Source organism: Spinacia oleracea, chromosome 4 (genome assembly GCF_020520425.1).
Source record: "Spinacia oleracea cultivar Varoflay chromosome 4, BTI_SOV_V1, whole genome shotgun sequence".
Lineage (NCBI taxonomy): Eukaryota > Viridiplantae > Streptophyta > Magnoliopsida > Caryophyllales > Amaranthaceae > Spinacia > Spinacia oleracea.
Genome location: NC_079490.1, coordinates 121173792 through 121193708, shown reverse-complemented (window position 1 = coordinate 121193708; position 19917 = coordinate 121173792). Strand labels below are relative to the sequence as shown.

Genomic DNA, 19917 nt, shown 5'->3' with positions numbered 1-19917 from the left:
TAGTAAGGTTAACACCGGCGCAGTTGTCAATCGCGTCTTCAAAGCTTGGAATGCCTCTTCACACTAGTCATTCCACTCAAACTTCGCTTCCTTTTTCATCAAGGTTGTCATTGGTTTGGCAATTCTAGAAAAGTCTTGCACAAAGCGTCAATAATAACCCGCTAAACCAAGAAAACTCCGAATATCGGTGACACTCTTAGGTGTAGGCCACTCACTAACAGCTTTTATCTTTGCAGGGTCTACTACAACTCCTTCCTTAGACACAAAATGTCCTAAGAATGCAACTACTCCAGCCAGAATTCACACTTCGAGAATTTGGCGTACAACTGGTTGTCTCTCAGGGTACTCAACACTGACCTTCAGTGTTTAGCATGGTCCTCCTCACTCTTGGAGTATACCAAAATATCATCTATGAAAACCACTACAAACTTGTCCAAGAATGCTTGGAATACTGGGTTCATTAAGTCCATAAAAATTGCAGGCGCATTGGTTAATCCAAAAGGCATAACTGTGAACTCATAATGACCGTATCTAGTCCTAAATACAGTCTTTGGTATATCATACTCTGCGATTCTCAACTGATGATAACCTGACCTTAAATCAATCTTTGAAAACATTCGATCATCTATCCTAGGCAAAGGATACTTATTCTTGATTGTGACTTTATTGAGCTCTCTGTAATCTATACAGAGTCTCATGCTTCCATCCTTCTTCTTCACAAACAAGACGGGCGCTCCCCAAGGCGATGCACTTGGTCTAATATAGCCTTTCTCTAGTAATTCCTCCAATTGACCTTTCAATTCACTCATTTCTGCCGGAGCCATCCGGTATGGGGCTTTCGAGATAGGTGCAGTTTCGGGTATTAGGTCTACGGTAAAGTCAATAGGTCGGTTGGGCGGCATTCCCGGGATCTCCTCCGGAAACACGTCCAAGAATTCATTTACCACTGCAATGTCCTCTGATTTCTCTTTTATCACATTCTCTAAGTCTCTCACATTACATAAGAAAACAGGGTTCCCTTTACTGACTAACTTCACGAGCTCTATTACCGTGATGATTCCTACACTTCTAGGTTTCTAAAAACGGCGATAGGATACAACCTTTCCTAAACTAGACTTCAAGTGAATCTTCTGCTTCTCACAATCGATCTTGGCTTTGAACATTGTCAACCAATCCATTCCCAAAATCACATCTAGATCTCCTAACTAAACTCAATTAGGCTAGACAAGAATATGGTCTTGGCTATGGTTAAAGGTACACCTCTATAGATCTTAGTACACTTCACAATCTCACCGGTTGGTATCACTATGGGTACTTCAATCCTTTCGGGTTCTTTCATCTCTAGATTCTCTAAGATACCCTTTGATATAAACGAATAAGTCGCACTAGAATCAAATAGTACTTTAACTAAAATGGAGTTAATAGAAAAAGTACCAGCTATGACGTCAGATGAGGTTTCAGCTTCCTGCCTAGTGATTACATTCGGCTTCCCTTGGGCAACTCCTTTGTTATAGCCACCTCCATTGGCATTTCCATTGGTGTTTCGGTTCCCATTTTTTTTATAGTTTCCCCCAGACTTTCCATTACTCTGGCCATTGTTGCCATTGTTACAATTCTGGTAGCCCTTTTGGTTTCCACCATTGTTTCCTCCATTCCGGTTCTGGTTATTTCGGTTATTGTTCTAGCGGTTGCCTTGGTTGGGTTTCCCATTCTTGGCCCAACACTCATATTCTCTATGGCCTGGTTTCTCGCAGAACCTACAAACAATTGGGTTTCCATTGCAGTCCTGACCTGGGTGATTATTATGGCAACCTCTACACTCATAGACTCTCGTTCCATTCCCTGCAGACTGGTTCTTATTCCCATTGTTGTTGTGGAAGTTATTTCTGTTTCCACCATGATTTCCCTTGAACTGGAAGTGATTGTTTCCCTTGTTCTTCTTAACGTTTCTCTGATTCTGTTGGCCACCACCTTGGTTTTGGTTACCAACATCCTTCCTCTTTTCACCAACTCCATTTCTCCTTTGCTGCAGACCATACAGATGGGCGGCTTTCCCATACAGGGTGTCAAGAGATGTAAAGGTCTCTCCAGCAAGTATCATTTGCAAATCCATAGTCAATCCACTCTAAAATCTCTGAGCCCTAAGCTCCTCCGTTGCCACCACTTCAAGTGCAAACCTTGACAGTTCTATGAACTTGGAATAGTATTCAGTTACAGACATCCCCACCATCCTAAACTCGATAAACTCTTGGGCTTTCTGCTTTTTCTCATATGGTGGATAAAACTTGTTTCTCAAGGCAACTTTGAATGATTCCCATCCAAATCCAGGTGTAGCTCTTAAGGAATTCTCACACCTTTTCCACCACAAATCGGCTTCTCTCCTAAGGTAATACACAGCACTATTAACCCTAAAGTTTTCTGGGAAATTCACAGCTAGGATAAGCTTATCGAACTCTCTTAGCCAGTTCTCAAGTGCAGTTGGGTCTACTTCCTCTTGATACAAAGGAGGCTTACTCTAGGCCACCTTTTTAAGCTGGATCAAGTCCTTGATTATTTCTATTATGTGCTAAGTTCTTCACTACTTCAGCTAGTTCCCTAACCACATCGGCAATCCCTTGGGTAGTCATGTCCCTTCTCCTGAATGAAACAAAAGAGTAACTTTAACAACTGGGTTTGGGCACTACCTTGCTAAAGCATTGCACTAACAAGTCACACAATTAGCACAAACATGCACCAAAATTCCGGACCCTTAAGGCAAGATTGGCGCCTATTATTGGGGCAATTCTCGCTTTAATCCGCGTCACAACGTTTAAGTTGGTGAAGAATTGAACCACCTTACAAGTACGATTTCATTGAAGAAATACATGAAATTCTTTTGCGATAATCGCTCAAAGAAAACTTAAAACTTAGAATTAGAGGTGAAAGAAAGAATTCTAAACTTTTATTGCTTTAATGAGAAAATAATAGATCCTTTGGATAGTACTTTATTCGAGAAACCACAAAATGAACCACTAAAACCATAAATAGTAGCTTGCTACTTTATTACTTCACTAAAATAAGCACTAGCTATTACTTTAGGAAAGTTTATAGATGCTACTCTACTATCCAACCTCCCTTACTAGCTCACTGTTCACTTCATCATTAGTTTCAGGCTCAACTTCAGTGTCGCTAGAAATCTCAACAGTGGGTTCATGAATGATACAATTAGGGTTTTCAATCTCAACAACATCATCATCACTATCCTCATTCATCTGGGTTTCCGTATCACTACTAAACTCTGTGTGGTTGATGCTTTCCACCTTCTTACCATCCTCAAAACTTTCTTCCGCCATCGCCAGAATAGTGGTCATAATCTCGATGTCATACCTCCACCTACCATCTGGAGTACCATACTTGTAGTAATTAGGAATGCCACTTTTAGTATGCATATCATGAAATCGTTGCTTCAGACCTATGTATGGGTTCCTATGGACAAAAAATGAATAACCATCTCGGCCATGACATCCTTTTTCCTTAGTTCAGGCAGATTCTGCACTGTAGCAAAATAGTTGCAAGCAAACTCAATCTTTTGCACGTAGATGTGCGGGGTTTCACAATCTAGCTTCTCTAGGTGTCCTAGGTTTGCGTACTTTGAAAGCAACATCTTAATCCTGAAAGTTCACAACTAAAAAGTTTTACTAAAGTGTTCCAAAAAAAAGTAATTTCATGGAGCCATACAATTTCAATGCACACATACATGCTTAATCATGAATCGTGATGCAATTAATCACATAAAGCAACATAAAACATGATTAAACTGAAGGCATAATCATACAATTAATACTTAACACTTAGCATTTAATCACATGCATACTCATATTAAATGCATACTTAACCTAAATATACCCTTCTTAATCTACCCTTTCTCACTCAAAAATAAGAATAATTTTCGAAATTAATTAAATAAATAATTTCAAATATACGCGAAATTATTAAAATTATAATCGAAAATTAAAATCATTAATCGAATAATTGGATTAATTAATTCGATTTTTTTCCAAAAATAAATAGATAATTAAATAAATAATAATTCAGCAAAATAATTGTTTTTTTTTTTGAAAATATGGAAAATCCGAATAAATAATTTTTTTTTCGAGAGAACTCCGAAAAAAAATCGGAAAATATTATTTTATTTTTTTTTGAAATTTAATTCGACTTTGCTCGAATTTAATAAAAATCCGAAAAATATTAAAGTAAAATCGATAAATTTTCAAATAACTTAAAATGATTGGTATTTGACTTTTCGAAATATTGAGTACTCAAAATAGCATTTTGACTTTAGGAAAACAATTTTCAAAAATCTTAAAGTTCCGCAAATCGTAGTTTAAGGATTTACCACCTTGCACTATTAGTAAATGCAAAGCAGCTCTTAAACTAAATCTCTGCAAATACCACTTTGTAGTATGCTTACAACAAAGAAGGATTGAAACTATGCTCTGATACCAGTTTGTAACACCCTAATAATTCCTTGATTTTTATAAAACATTTTCCAACTTAAAACAAAGGAATTACCAAGATATTACCGCCACCGTGATAACGGCTAAGGCTATTTACCAGAATTACGAAGCGGAAATAAACTAACTTTCAAAACGTATTAAATAGTCAATGGTCATAAACAACTTGGAACCAACGAGGCCCAAAAACCAACATTAAATAGTTTAGAAAATCCATTAACTAAGTTTCAAAACCATAATAGCAATAGTAAAAATAGTAACGATAGTCATGACTATAAAATTAAATAGAGTTTATAAATGCGAAAGAGGAAATAGTCTCTCATCACTATTCCCATGATAACTTCTCCTGCAAGTTATCTCTACCAACCTGCTTATTGAAATCTACTCCCCAACAATGCAAGTGCAATGATGGATCATCATAGGGTCATTAAGGCGAAGGCCATGACCGAAAGACATGAAGCACGAAGTCAGCGAAAGCTGAGTACGAACAAGCTAGAATAACATTCTATCCTAACATGCTTCACTCGAACAATAAAGACAATCCACATGCAAAAGCCATTCAAGTAAATCAATTAGTCATGAAGACATACTTAAGACTTGACACGACTCTTAACTCATTGATTAATAAGAATTTAGCTTCGAACGGATAAAATATAATCAAAAACCCACTGAGGGAAACAAGACCACTGAGGGAAACTGAGGGTGTAGGGAGCCCACCAAACACCAAATAATGTAGAGTCGGGCTTTCTACCGACAGTCGGACCATACCGACGGAATTCCTGTGCATTTAATAAGAGAATAACCAAAAGAATGAAACAACATCTTGTATCATTCAAGGAGTACGAGTTTCTCTGACACGACTCCCCCCATTGTTCATACTCAAGGTATATACGTTACAAGAGTTTTGAAGCTTATTCGGGTTGCACTTTACATTATTTAGTATGTTAAGTTCAAGACTCAACCCAAATACATAACTCACAAGTAATCAACAATTACACACATAAATACTTAAACAATGACTCTTCATTTTAATCCTTTAGGAATTGTGATCAAACATCGGACTCCAGTGATTTATTCCATACTTCCATCTCAAAACACTATTGAGACGACCCAGCATTGTTCTTCCTAACATGCGGGATATGCCCTTAGCACGATTAGTCCTTAGTTCAATTCACACAAACTCTTTAAATGTATTCTACACTTGCGGTAGAATAAACGATGCACTGAGGCAATATTCAATAGGCTCATTGTATGCTAGACATCCCGTACTATAGCATAATCATAATAACTTGCATGAGAAACACTCATACATGCATACCAATTTGAACAACATGCTTGACATAATTCACTGATTATAAAAGTCCATAACATGATAGTTCAATAGAATCTATAAAGCATTAATCAATCCATATCATGCTCATTCACATAGATTCAATAACAATTCTCAACATGCTTGTTCACACATCAAACATGAATTCACAACACATAAGTTCACATGATTCACATTCAATACACTTCATAAAGTCCTCAAGGGATGGGTGGTCACCCTAATCTCGAACGTACATGGAATAACTAAGTACGGGGGCCACTGTGCGAATCACGACTCACTATAAATTAACTTCTATAAACACAAAGGAGAAACTTAATTATTATTCATGTTTACTAAATTTCCAGCAACTATTTAAGAATCTAAAACCCTTGGTTTATTTAGAAATTAATCGTTATTCGTTAATTTAATAGTCTCAAATAGTCAACTCAAGTCCTAGCACAAAAACATTGACTTTTTGGCCTTAAAATCATTAAAAATCAACACTTTAAGCTTTATAATAAATCTGAAAATTTAAGTTGATTCCCATAATTTAAATCGTCATTAAATTATGTGAATCAATCGCTTGAACAATCGGAATTGAAATCTCACTAATAGGTCATTAATAAAATCATGTTTTGACCTTAAAAATTGACACTTTAATTAGCCCTTAAATCTGAAAACCATAATTCTTTTGAATTAAAATCAATCTCATCAATTTAAATACTAAATATTAAAACACGGTGTTCATAACCGATTCCATCAATTTAAAAAATCCAAAACAATTAAATAATCGTAATTAAATAATTAAAACAATTTAAAACTGAAATTCGAAAAGTTTTAAAAGTATACGATTTGATTATCAACAACAACACACACACACACACGGAAGTTGTGGTGGGTGTGTGTCCTTGGCGCAACACGGCAGCAACACACGAGCACGGGCACCGCACCTCACAAGCAGCAGCGCAGGACAAGCAGCAATAGCGCACGGGAAAGCGCGTTGCGTGGGCGAGCGGGCGAGGCACGTTCCTTTCTGGGGCGGTCTGGTCTAATCGAAGTCGGGAAACCGTATCCAAGCTCCGTGGCTAGTCTGCGCTCTTTGGACTTTTCAAACTTAGCGAACGCCCGTTGGGCCGAGTGTTCGCCCACTGATCAGTCTTGAGAAGGTCACCACCGAGCGAGATCGAGACCAGCACCATGGGCTTCTTATCCTTGGGTAAATCAACAATATGGGCGAGAGAGAGGAGCGACAAGGGTGTGCGGCACAGCAGCAGCAACGAGCACAGCGTGTGCGTTGGGCTGCGCACTACGAGGGCGAGAGAGAGCAACGAGTGTGCGCGTGAGGCGCGGGGCAGCACTCGGCTGGGCAGGCACAGGAGCAAGGCACTCGTGCCTTGGGGCATAGGGAAAGGGATGACGAAAAAGAGAGGAGAGAGAGAGAAAAAATTTCTGAAAATTAGGTGGGGATTTCATGAAAGGAAGGGGGTATTTATAGGTTCTCATCCCTTCATGGGCTAGGTTTAGGGTTTAAGGTTGGGCTTGCTTACGGGCTTAATTAATATTAATTCCTTGCAAGCCTTGTTGGGTTTGATCATGAAATTTAACTAGGCTTAGATTAAATTAAATTCGTTTTCAAAATACGACCCAACAATTCCCATCAAAATTGTGCCATCAAAAATACGACCCAACAATTCCCATCAAAAATCCGATTTTCGTAAATAATTAATAATTAAATTATTTTAAAAATAAAATACATTTAATTCCTATTAAATGCAATTAAATCCATAAAATCCTTGTAAATATAATAAAAATATATTTACAAATTATGAAAAATACGAGGTATTACACACAGCAACTATGGGAATCAAGCATATTGGAGAATGACTTTGATGTCTTTCAATGTTTTAAAGTTTTAAGTTTTGAATACTTTGTAAAACAGCCTGGTTAACCATTCATAGAAATGAATAATTTCATTTTTCCGTTTAATTTTTGTGGTTTATTAAATGATGAGTCCTTTCAATTTGACAAAATTCAAGATAGACTGTCAGGACCAGTCATGTGACTAAGAAACGTCTATCAAGTGAACTTGAATGTCAAAAGTTGAAAATGGTCCCTGGTCGGAAGTTTTCTAGAAAGTTGGACGCATAGAAAACGTCAGACGACTAGAATGCAAGATGACTAGTAGTTATGTTTCTTGAACTATGAGGACATGGCAATGTCACAATCATTTGCATAGATACTTACTTGACAAGACTATTATTGGACAAGACCTATGAAACTTTACTGTAAGAGATAAAAATCTGTCATAAGTAAATTTCATTATCTTATTAGACATTAATCCTCAATACATGAGTGATTTGAGATTACTTGTTTGAGAACTGGTTCCTTTGACGTTGTCAACCGTCGAACCGTAAAAGGAGATCATAACGGCAGCCTTCTTATCAAACGAAGTCTAAATTCAAGATCACAAGATTGGGATTGTCCTGACATAAATCGGGATGAGATGCCAAAAGTTGTATAAGTCCACTCGGAGAGCTAGAAATTGTAAAATGCATTTTCGTGCTCAGATGAATCATAGGCTATGATTATCTGTTTATTTGACCAGTTGGACTCTGACATCGAGGAATACCTCTGAAAGTAATAAGGATAACCAGTCATACCTTATGTTCACGAGCAGGCATCGAGCGACAAAGGAATTAGGAAATACACACTTGTCCTTAAGGATAAGTGGGAGATTGTAGGAAATAATGTTATTGGTCCAAAATTGCATTTAATGCCTTAAATGCTAAGTCTAATAAATGCGGTTCCATATTAATTAAGAAAGTTAATTATTCAGTAAGATCAAGTGATCTGAATGCCTAGCTAGAGGTCGCTCCAGTTCAAGTGAAATTAATGTTATTAATATCACAACTTACTCTCGACTGAACCCGTAGGGTCACACAAATAGTACGTGAACGGATCAAGTATTTAGGTGAATATTGTATTCAGTAAATACTCTAATTATGGATATTCGGAATTGACGGGTGTTGGTTTCAGTGGGAGCTAAACAAACTGTCAAAAAGCAAAAAAAGAATTTTCGCCAGAAATGAAGATATTACCGAAAACGGAAATATGGTTCATAACGGGAATATAAATATTATCAAAGTCGAAGATATTTCGGGAAACGGAAATATGTTTCGTATCGGAAATATTATCGAAAATAAAAATATTGACGGAATCGGAAATATTACCTGAAACGGAAATATTACCAGAATCGGAAATATTGTCGAGATCGGAAATATTGTCAGAATCAGAAATATTATCGGAAACGTAAATATTTTTCGAATCGGAAATAAATCTGAAATCGGAAAAACAAATCGGAAGCTCGACGAGCGACAAGCCAATGCATGGGCCATCCCATCGCTTGACGAGCCAGCCCGCAAGTGTATCGCAGCATGCCAAGACACAAGGCCCAGCGCGCAAGGCAGCACGCCAGGCCCAGCGTCCAGCGCGTGCGCGCCTGGAGCTGGCCAGCGTTCTTTAGGCCAGCGCACAAACAGGCTTCGAAGCCTTGCTTGTGCATCAAGGTTGGCAAGCAGCCGGCCAACCCTAATGTTTTAGGGTTTGGGTGTTTGGTATATTCCCAAAACTTTCCTAAATCGTTCTAGGGTTTCGGCTCCTAGGGTTTTTCCTATTTCTTATAAATACATGGCATGTGGTCATGAATTAAAGCACACAATTCAATAAAATTTTGCCTATCACCTAAAAGTGTCCCGAAATCATAAACCTTATTTTATATCCTAGTTGGTACGATCTAAGGCGGATGCGAACGTACTGTGGACTTTTTAAGGAGGGGCGACGTTTGGCGTTCTAACTTATTTTTGTTCGGTTCGAGAGCAGCAAGGGAAGGCACGCATCACAAAGTGTGTTCACTAAATTATGTTAAATGATTATGCGCGTCTAATTTGGATTCTCGCATTTATGGTTTATTCCGCATGACATTAGATTGTTCATAACCTAACAAGATGTAAGAAGGCGCCTCAATTTGGGAGTATATCAATAAGTTTGATAGTATTAAATCAGACTTAAAGGATACATATGTGAAGATTGATGAGGAAGACCAAGCTCTCATGTTATTACTTTCATTACCAAATTCATTCCTATGAAAATCTAGTTCAAACATTGATGCTTGTGGGTGATACTCTAACCATGGATGAGACTAGAACATCGCTTTAGCGGATGATCTTCGAAAGGTTGCTACAAGTGAGATGATGTCTATCAGTGGAGGAGAATACAGGGAACAAGCTCAGGGATTGTTTAAAACTAGAGGAAGGACCAATGAAAGAGGAAGAGGCAAGGGAGGAAAGCCTAGATCAAAATCTAGACCTCTTGCGGAAAGACCATGTTTCAGATATGGTGAGCTTGGACATTTTAAAGAAAATTTTCCAAATAAGAAGGTTTCATTCAAGAGGTCGGACAACAACAACAAATCCAGAGGAAAACAACAAGAAAAACAAGAGTCAAGTTTTGTCTCAAATGACGAGGAAGACAATTGTTACTCCATTTCAGAACAATGCACTGAAATATCTGGTAAGTGGATTCTTGATTCAGGAGCATCACACGATATGTGCCCAAACAGAAAGTGGTTTATAACTTATCAGAGTTTGGATGGTGGCACAATTTTGATGGGAAATGATCATGCTTGCAAGACTATCAGGTTAGGTACTATCCGAGTCAAGATGCATGATGGAACAATAATAACCTTGAAGGATGTGAGACACATCCCAGATTTGGAGAAAAACCTTATTTCTCTTGGGTTATTAGAGAAAAATGGTTACAAAATAGCCATGGAAAATGGAGTATTAAAAGATATTTGTGGTTCCTTGGTAGTGAAGAAGGGGATTCGTCATGGTAATCTTTATCCTCTTTTGGGGACAACTGTTATAGGTGATTTAGTAGTTAGAATCAATGGAAATAAAGACCAGACATAATACAAAAGTATATGGCGCATGCGCCTTGGGCATATGTCGGAAAAAGGTATATCGTTTCTTAGTGGACAAGGTTTGTTGAAGAACATGAAGAAACTACAAACGGAATTTTTTGAACATTGTATGTGTGGAAAAGCACACATGGTGAAGTTCTCTACAAGCAATCACAAAAGCAGAGGGTTGTTATACTATGTGCATACGGATGTTTGGGGTCCGGCTAAAGTCTCTTCCAAGGGTGGTTCCAGGTACTTTGTTACATTTGTTGATGATTATTCTAGATATGCTTGGATTTGTTTTCTGAAGCAAACGAATGAGGTATTCGACATTTTAAGCGGTGGAGAGCAATGGTTGAGAATAGAACAGGTCGAAAGCTAAAAACAGTACTGTCTAATACTGTACGGAGTACACATAGGGAGATTTCAAGGATTTTTGTGCTCAGGAAGGCATTGTGAGACACTAGACAGTAAGAGAAACACCACAACATAATGGAGTCGCAAAAACACTGAATCATACACTACTTGAGAAAGCTAGGTGTATGCGCTCTAATTCTGGGTTTGGCAAAGAATGGTGGGAAGAATTGGTTGCTGCAGCTTGCTATATAGTGAATCGATCCCCACATTCTTATTTAGATGGTGACATACCTTATACGGTGTGGTTAAGGAAACATGCATATTACAAGAGACTTAGAGTCTTTGGGTCTGCAGCTTATTATCATGTCAAGGGTAACAAGCTTGATGAAAGAGCCAAGAAAGCAAAATTATTGGTGTATCCAAAAGGCGTTAATGGCTATCGTCTTTGGAGTATAGAGGATTATAAATTTGTAATCAGTAGGGATGTGACCTTTGATGAAATATCTATAATAGCTTTATCTAAAGCTATGGTGTCAAATAATGGTGATGTTGGGACTATTTAAAATACTCAAATAGTGGAGATAAAATCTAGAGACCAACCAGATTCTAGTCATGTTCAAGTGGAGCATTCTGGTGTTAATCAAACTGATGAGGAGGATGATCTTGAACATGAGGAGATTCGACGGGAAAATATACATGTGTTACAACAACAACAACAGGAATCTTTGGAAACCACTAGGCCAAAGAGGAATTATAAATCAGTTCAGAAGCTTGGGTCAGAAAAATCTATCAGGCATTATGGGCATGTTAACTTGGTGGAATATGCACTCTTTGTGGAGGATGGTGAGCCGGTCACCTTCAAACGAGCTACCAAATAGAAGGATAAAGAGAGTTGGTTGGTTGCTATGGAGGAAAAGATGCAATCTCTTCATAAAAACAAGATATGGGAGGTAGTACCATTGCCCGTGGGAAAGACTTCTATTGTTTGTAAGTGGGTGTATAAAAGAAAAGAGGATCCTTCCAAGACCGATGGTATAAGATATAAGCCTAGGCTAGTGGCCAACGTATTTTCACAGAAAGAAGGTGTTGATTACAATGAGATATTTTCTCCGATGGTAAAACATACTTCTATTCGGGTGCTATTAAGTCTTGTTGCTCATGTTTATCATAAGACAACCTTCTTGGATGAAGAAACCTATATGTATCAACCTGAGGGATACAAGGTTGAGGATAAAGAGAGTCAGGTATGTCGCTTGAGGAAATCACTTTATGGATTGAAGCAATCTTCTCGGCGGTGTTACAAGAGATTTGATTCCTTTATGTTAAAGCATGGGTTTTCTAGAAGTAATTATGATTGTTCGGTATACATTCATAAACTTCGTGGAGGTAATTATATTTATCTTTTATTGTATGTGGACGACATACTTATTGCTTCAAAAAGCAAGGTGGAGATAAATAGTTTCAAAACTCAACTCTGTGAAGAGTTTGAGACGAAAGATTTGGGCACTGCAAATAAAATACTAGGTATGTAGATTAGAAGAGATAGATAAAATCGAAAATTATTCTTGAGCCAGAAAGGCTACATTGAGCGAGTTATTGAAATGTTTGGGATGAAAGGTTCTAAGTTGGTGATAACTCCATTGGCTCAACATTTTAGACTCTTTGGTAAACAATCTCCCACTAAAGCGGAAGATAAGACATACATGGATAATATACCTTATGCTAGTGCAGTTGGAAGTTTAATGTACACCATGGTGTGTACACGTCCAGATATTTCACAAGCGGTTAGTGTTGTCAGTAGATTCATGGCGAATCCGGAAAATGCACATTAGGAAGCTGTGAAATGGGTTTTAAGGTACTTAAAGGGTACTGTTGAAACGGGTCTGTGCTTTAGTGAAGATACATGTCAGGTAAATGGTTTTGTCGATTCTGATTATACTGATGATCTACATAAACGACGTCTACTACTGGTTATGTGTTTAAAATACATGGTGCTCCAATTAGTTGGCAATCAATGTTATAAACCACCGTGGCTCTATCTACTACAGAGGTCGAGTACATGGCTATGGCAGAAGGAGTCAAGGAAGCATTTTGGTTGTGGGGACTTCTAGATGATTTGGGGTTGAAGTAGGAATGTGTGAATCTGAGTTGCATGTGACAGCCAAAGTGCAATTCATTTGGCTAAGAATCAGGGTCATCATGCTCGTACCAAGCATATAGATCTGAGATATCATTTTGTTCGAGATGTAAAGAGGAAGGTAGTATGTCTTTTATGAAGGTGCATACAAATGTGAACCTATCAGACATGTTAACCAAAGTTGTGTCAGAAAGAAAGTTCCAACATTATTGAGGATAACGCGGTTATCCTATATGATAGAATATCGAATATAGTAGAGTTATGTTATAACTAGGCTATATGATATAAGATAGAAGTCTATATGAATTAGGAAACTTATGAATAGTAGGAGATCTAGTTTGTATTATAAATATAGGTGTATGCCCACGTATAACAAGACAACATATTATATTTTCCCCATCAATAATACTCCCTCCGTCTCTTTTTGTTTTTGACGTATTCCTTTTTAGGCATTTCAAAATGTTTTTTACATAAGAGAATATTTCCTTATATAAAACTGTTATTGTATTATTTTTTGGGCCAGCTTTTGTTTTTCATTGGTCAAATATTTTCAACACATTGAATTTGTTTACCATTTCCAACTTCTGCCGTTGGTTTCTTTGACCAACTGACCTATAATTACACACAGTCACATAATCATCCTCTCTCTCCTCACATTCATCTCTTCCTTCATCTCTTCCTGTCTTGTAAACATCGAAGAACAAGAACTCCCCCCTCTCTCTCTTCAAAATCTGAGTTTTTCTTTAAGAGTTTTTGAGAAATATCTGTAGTTTCCTGGACTAAACATCATCCCGATCAAAAGCCCTCAAGCAATTTTGAGAAATTTTAACTTTCTATCTCTACATTCAACTTCTCTCTCCTCTCAAATTATCAAATCTGGGTAATTTTTTTTATGTTTATGTTCTTTATTTTTGTTTTGCGAATAATTTCGTTTTCCGTGTCAAAAATCATATGTGAGTTCATTTCCGCAAGACTTTTCAGAAGTTTCTTAGGTATAATCGTGTTCATAATTTTGGGTTTTTTATGAGTGATTAATTATTGTAAAATTAATGATTTTTTGAAGCCACATGTTTATTTTTTTTCTCTAATGATTTACCCGTATGTACGTGGCTGAGGTTTCATTTTGGAGGGATTTGTAAGCTGGGGGCTTTGTATGGGGGATTGGCAGAGGTTACAAATTTTTGTGGGATTTCTAAGTTGGGGGATTAAACATGCAACTCCACTATTAAACATAAATTCCACTAAATTCGTTGTCTTTTTCCTTGTAAATTCATTGGTTTCAAAGTGATCTATCAGGGGGGTCAAAGTTTGTTAATTTATGATTAGATTTAGTTTTGATTTTTTATTTTGTTTTCTAGGATGGATAATCTCGATCCTGATGTTGTATTTGTTGATAGTGGTGACGGAAAGTCCCCATCTCAATCTGAATCGTATGAGTGCTCGGATCCATACTGTGATATTCCAAAAACTTGCAACGGGAATCACTCCTATAGCAACGAGGCTAAAAGGTGGCGTGCACGTAAAACACCTTGGCATTATTGGAATGATGAATATGAAACAACTTCTGATTCAAAGACCCGTTCCGACTCCGTAAAGGGGTATGATGAAGTTGTCAATCAACCTCTAAAGTCCCCTCTGAAGTCTCCTCTGAAGTCCCCTCCGAAGTCCCCTACTCCTGCTCCTCCTCCTAAGTCTCCTTCTCCTGCTCCTCGTGGTCCTGATGCTGGTGATGCCTACGATTGTGATGAGCTTGGTGATGATGGTTCTACGGGTGCTGGTGTCGATGGACATACTAGTGATGGTTGTCAATCACAGAGTTGAGTCCCCTTAACTAACTTTGTTTTGTTGAATTGAAACAAAAAATTGGTCAATGATTATGGATTAATGTTGGATTAATGTTGGTTATTATGAGTAGTATTCGAATTTATGGATATTATTATTATTTTGAATGTGATGGAATTATGAGTAAAATAGCATGTCAGACTTTGATGTTTGCTTATTTTGATTTGCTTTTATTGGTTACATGTCCCCTGTATACTTGTTGGATTGCTGGATAGATATCCCCCCTGTGTGTTGTTGATTGTCCCCTATATAGTTGTTGGATTGTTGGATTGTTGGATATGTATCCCCTGTATACTTGTTGGATTGTCGGATTGTTGGATAGATATCCGTTGCGTATTGTTGATTGGCCCCTGTGTATTACATTTATATGTTGGGATTAATTGTTGGTGTCTATTGAGGCTCTTTCTAAGTATGACAGGCTTGAATATGAATTGAATTTGGTGATGTATGGGGACAACTGAGATTTTAAGTCACTTCTTTCTGTTTTTTATCGATGATGAAATTCTCTACTCTGAAAATTTAATTTCAATGTCCCTGTTCATGTCGTGCCATTAAGCCACCGGTTTTAAACTGATTTGAGGCTTTTTCTGAGTATGATATGTTTGGGTAGGAATTTAATTTGGTGATGTATGGGGACAACTGAGATTTTAAGTCACTTCTTTCTGTTCTTTTTATCGACGATGAAATTCTCGACACTGAAAATTTAATTTTAATGCCCCTTTTCATGTCGTGCTATTAAGCCACCGGTTTTAAACTGATTTGAGGCTTTTTCTGAGTATGATATGTTTGGGTAGGAATTTAATTTGGTGATGTATGGGGAAAACTGAGATTTTAAGTCACTTCTTTATGTTTTGTTTATCGATGATGAAATTCTCTACACTGAAAATTTTATTTTAATGCCCCTGTTCATGTCGTGCCATTAAGCCACCGGTTTTAAACTGATTTGAGGCTTTTTCTGAGTATGATATGTTTGGGTAGGAATTGAATTTGGTGATGTATGGGGACAACTAAGATTTTAAGTCATTTATTTCTGTTTTAATCGATTGTAAGTTTCTTTTTTCTGAAAATTACTCTTTCAACTTCAATTTTCATTACATATCCACTCAAAAACTAGCACTCCCATTACAATTTTCCATTTCAAAACTAGCATTTCCATTACAAATTTGCATTCTAAAACTAGCATTTCGATTACATTTTTCACTCAAAAACTAACATTTCAGTTACATTTTCACTCAAACACTAACACTGCCATCACATTTTTCACACAAAAAACTTACATTTCTATCACCCTTTCACTTAAAAACAAGACTTTCACTACATATTCCTATTTTCATTAGATGTACCCTCTCCAAATGGAATTGGTACGATAAATTCTGCCTCACTTGAATTTCAATTGTCCTCTGTGCATTTTCTTCTTGAGTTGTTGCATTCCCATTTAGTTGATCATAATATGCGTGAACGTAATCCCAACATTCTCTAACTGCCCAACTAGGAGCCTCCACTCGAGTTCTGAGATTACCTTCTCTTTCCAACCTTTCTTTGTTAACATGAGGCAATACATAGCAGTTTGAGCCCTTTACCTTTAGAATTTCATTCATAACATATTGGTAAGACTGCCAAACATTGCCTAGAGTTTTGTGGTCTAACTCATTAAATGCATCATCAACTGCTTTTAGTAACATGTCAACATCCTTTGGCATATATCTTCTTGTGCATCAACGACTGAATACTCTGGAAAAATCCAAGGTCCAAAATGTTCAAATACGGGCTGTTTGGTGGTTGCTGATATAGAATAAATGTGAACCCGTCTTGATGTTTATGCTTCTGCCATTCTGGATCATCATATGTTATGTGAGCCCTTGCATTATCTTGTTGTATGTATATGGTTTTTGTCCCATTAGGTGGCCACTTTGCCTTTATTGCTGGAATTATTTGATGAATCAACAAATCACGTGTTACATTTTCGTTGATTGACCCCACAACTTTTGTGAGCACTGTCCCCTTTTCCCTATACTTGGATGATCTTTTTGCTACCTCCTTGTATGTGAATGGAAATGTACCTATTTTCCCATCGAATATGCATTCCCCTGCATTGTTCTAAACTGGCCTCGCCACAACTGTTGTGAACATTACTTTTGGCACATCTTTGCTTGTTGGTGCTGCTCTATAATGTGGTTGCTCTCCCTTAGCTAGATAATATCTCTGTGATTTTTTAGTTAGCAAGAACCACTTCTCATCCAAATGCACAAAATTAAACATCGGATAGTAAAGTGTTTTTGTTATGGGTATTTTACCCTCAAGCAAATGAAGCACCCACTCAAGCCTCCTGATTTTAGTTTCCTCACTCGAGCCAGGGTGTAATGGATTTGTGTGTGGTTTTATGTCCCCTCTCTTTATCATCCTCCAAATTGTTGACCTATGTATATCAAGCATTTCTTCTAGATCTCTAATGCATGTTCTTTTACCCATTTCCAGGGATTTAATTCTGTCTAATGGTGCTTGAATTCTTTTCCTACCACATTTATGTAATAAGTTATGAAGTGCATAACCTTTCCCAGATCGTTTCTGCCTCAATGCCCTATTCCACAGTGCACTAATTGTTTGTCTTGTTGTATTAAATGTTTCAGCAGCAAGATTAATAGACCCTGTTTTGAGCTTACCTGCATCTTTCCTGTCCAAGAGCCAAATGAGTATCTTGACCCGTTCCGGATTGCTGAGCCTGCGTTGCTTATGATGACTGCCTTGTGGGCCTGCTGCATTTGTTGTTGCATTTGTTGTTACATTTGTTGTTGCATTTGTTGCTCCATCTTCCTCTTCTGGTTGCCATAAACCCCAAAGATCTTGGTCTGTTTCAATTGGCTCTGTATTCAGATCAATATGTGCTTCAGTTGGTAATGTGTTTGTGCTTCAACTGGTTCGGTGTTCAGGTCGATTTGTGCTTCAACTGGTTCGGTGTTCAGGTCGATTTGTGCTCGAATGTTACCTTGTTGATCTGGAATTATGTCCCGAACCAATATATCTCCAATGTCTTCATCATCATATTCAATGGCAATGAACCATCCACCATCCATGTTTGAAGCAAAATAACGCAGGCGATGACGCTCCACTTAATTTTTTTTTACTGTATATTTGTTCTATAAGTTGACACACTTACGAGATATTGTGGATTAGAGTTTTTTTTTTTTTTTTGGCAGTACTTGAATACTCCATTTACGTTGGTTATTTTTATACTTGAGGATGCAACCAACAGTCACATTATGTCAATTAAGCAATATGTGTGCTTTTTCCTAATTGGTTCATTTGATAAATAAAACAATGTTATTGGCTGTTGTATTGGTTAGTGGATTAAGGGTTTATTTAGGTTTATTTTTTTTAATGAAAAATAAAAGCTGTCTGCACTATATCCAAAGTGACAATAAATGTCAGATTTTGGAGAAAATGAAAATAGGAATAATTATGGAATCCAAAGCATTTAAAAAGAAAAAGAGAAGAATCTTTATTATGCATTAAAACGCGTGAAAAAAAGTAAAACGTCAAAAATAAAAAGAGACGGGGGGAGTATTATTTTATCAAACATTGTTTGGAATTGCTAAATATTGTCCCATGTTAGGCATTACATGGAAAGATAAAAGGAAATAAGATTAGTTTGATCCCGGTCGAGGGTACGTAGGCAATCATTGTCAAAATGGTGCAACCGGATACGAATACTGCAATTTGTTCGTTCAAAATTTGGATGGTTTCAAAATTATGAACGAGGTGGAGAATTGTGGGATATTTGGTGGTTATAAACTTCTCTAATTTGAGTAAAAGAAAATCATGAGAAAGGAGAAGAGAAGTTTAAGGAGAAGTAAACGGAAGAAGTTAATTTACTAATTTGCAACAACGTATTACATTGTTTGTTTAGTTAAATTATTTTTAGTCATCCTTTAATTAGTGCATTAGACATTATAAAATGTTTGTTTGTAATGTAGAAACATAATTCATTCAATATAATTTGAGTGTGAATTAAAGAAAAAAAAGAGATAAATAATAAAATATGATACGGAGTAGATAGTTACTCCCTCCGTCTTTTTTTGTTTTTTACATTTGGTATTTTGCACGCGTTTTAACGACTAATAAATGTGCATTGAAAATCTTCTAAGTTTTTTATGTAAACAATGAAAATTACGTTTATTTATAATGTTTTCACTCTTATCAAAATTATGATATTGAAAAAATGAGAAAAAGTTAATGTTCATATGGGAAAATGTGATAGATTAAATGACCAAATGGATTTAATTGGTTAAAATAATAATTGGACACAAATTTTTGTAGAATATTAAATCATTTATGTGATAATATAAAAGGAAATGTAAAGAATATTTTGACACACACAAAAAGGAAAACGTAAAGAACAAAAAGAGAGAGTAGCAAATGTAAAAGTAATGTATTTTTAAAAGACAATATTTAATAAGCACCTCCGGACTATTGGTTAAATAATTATTTGAGTATGAGGTAACACAAATTCTTATTTACAATGGGTGTACGATAAATATTGTACACCGAAGTTAAAGTTAACGTAAAATGCATAAAAGTTACCCTTATATACGTAAAAGTTATCTATTTTTTACTAATAAAATTTTTCATTTTAATTAAAAGTATTTCTTCAAAATCACTAATAATGTATTAAATTTATCATTTAGCCCTTTTAAATGATTATCTATCAACTTATTTTTTAATAGTGTAAAAGTTAGAGAAAATTGGGTAAAAATTATAGAAAACTGGGTAAAAGTTATATTGGTGTATAATAAATTTATTGTACAACTTGTGCATACAAGAC

The 19917-nt window shown here is 36.6% G+C and overlaps 1 protein-coding gene across 2 annotated transcripts; it reads left to right on the top strand.

Annotated features, from left to right (window-relative positions):
* Positions 1-13885: 13885 nt before the first annotated feature.
* LOC110784052 (uncharacterized) lies at positions 13886-18439 on the top strand. Of its 2 annotated transcripts, none has more exons than XM_056843950.1 (3): positions 13886-14136; positions 14615-15072; positions 17729-18439. In XM_056843950.1, exons 2-3 carry the CDS (start codon positions 14616-14618, stop codon positions 17830-17832), a joined length of 561 nt encoding a protein of 186 aa, XP_056699928.1. In that variant the 5' UTR covers positions 13886-14136; position 14615; the 3' UTR covers positions 17833-18439. The 2 variants fall into 2 exon arrangements, with proteins under 2 accessions (XP_056699928.1, XP_021844148.1); XM_021988456.2 differs by having other exon boundaries at positions 17726-18439.
* The last annotated feature ends 1478 nt before the right edge of the window (positions 18440-19917 follow it).

Excerpts from the sequence above, each read along its gene's own strand:
- LOC110784052 (XM_021988456.2), top strand. The coding sequence starts at position 14,616 with ATGGATAATCTCGATCCTGATGTTGTATTTGTTGATAGTGGTGACGGA. Across the intron at positions 15,073-17,725 it reads TGATGGTTGTCAATCACAGA|CAGCAAGATTAATAGACCCT; the intron begins GTTGAGTCCCCT and ends TAAATGTTTCAG.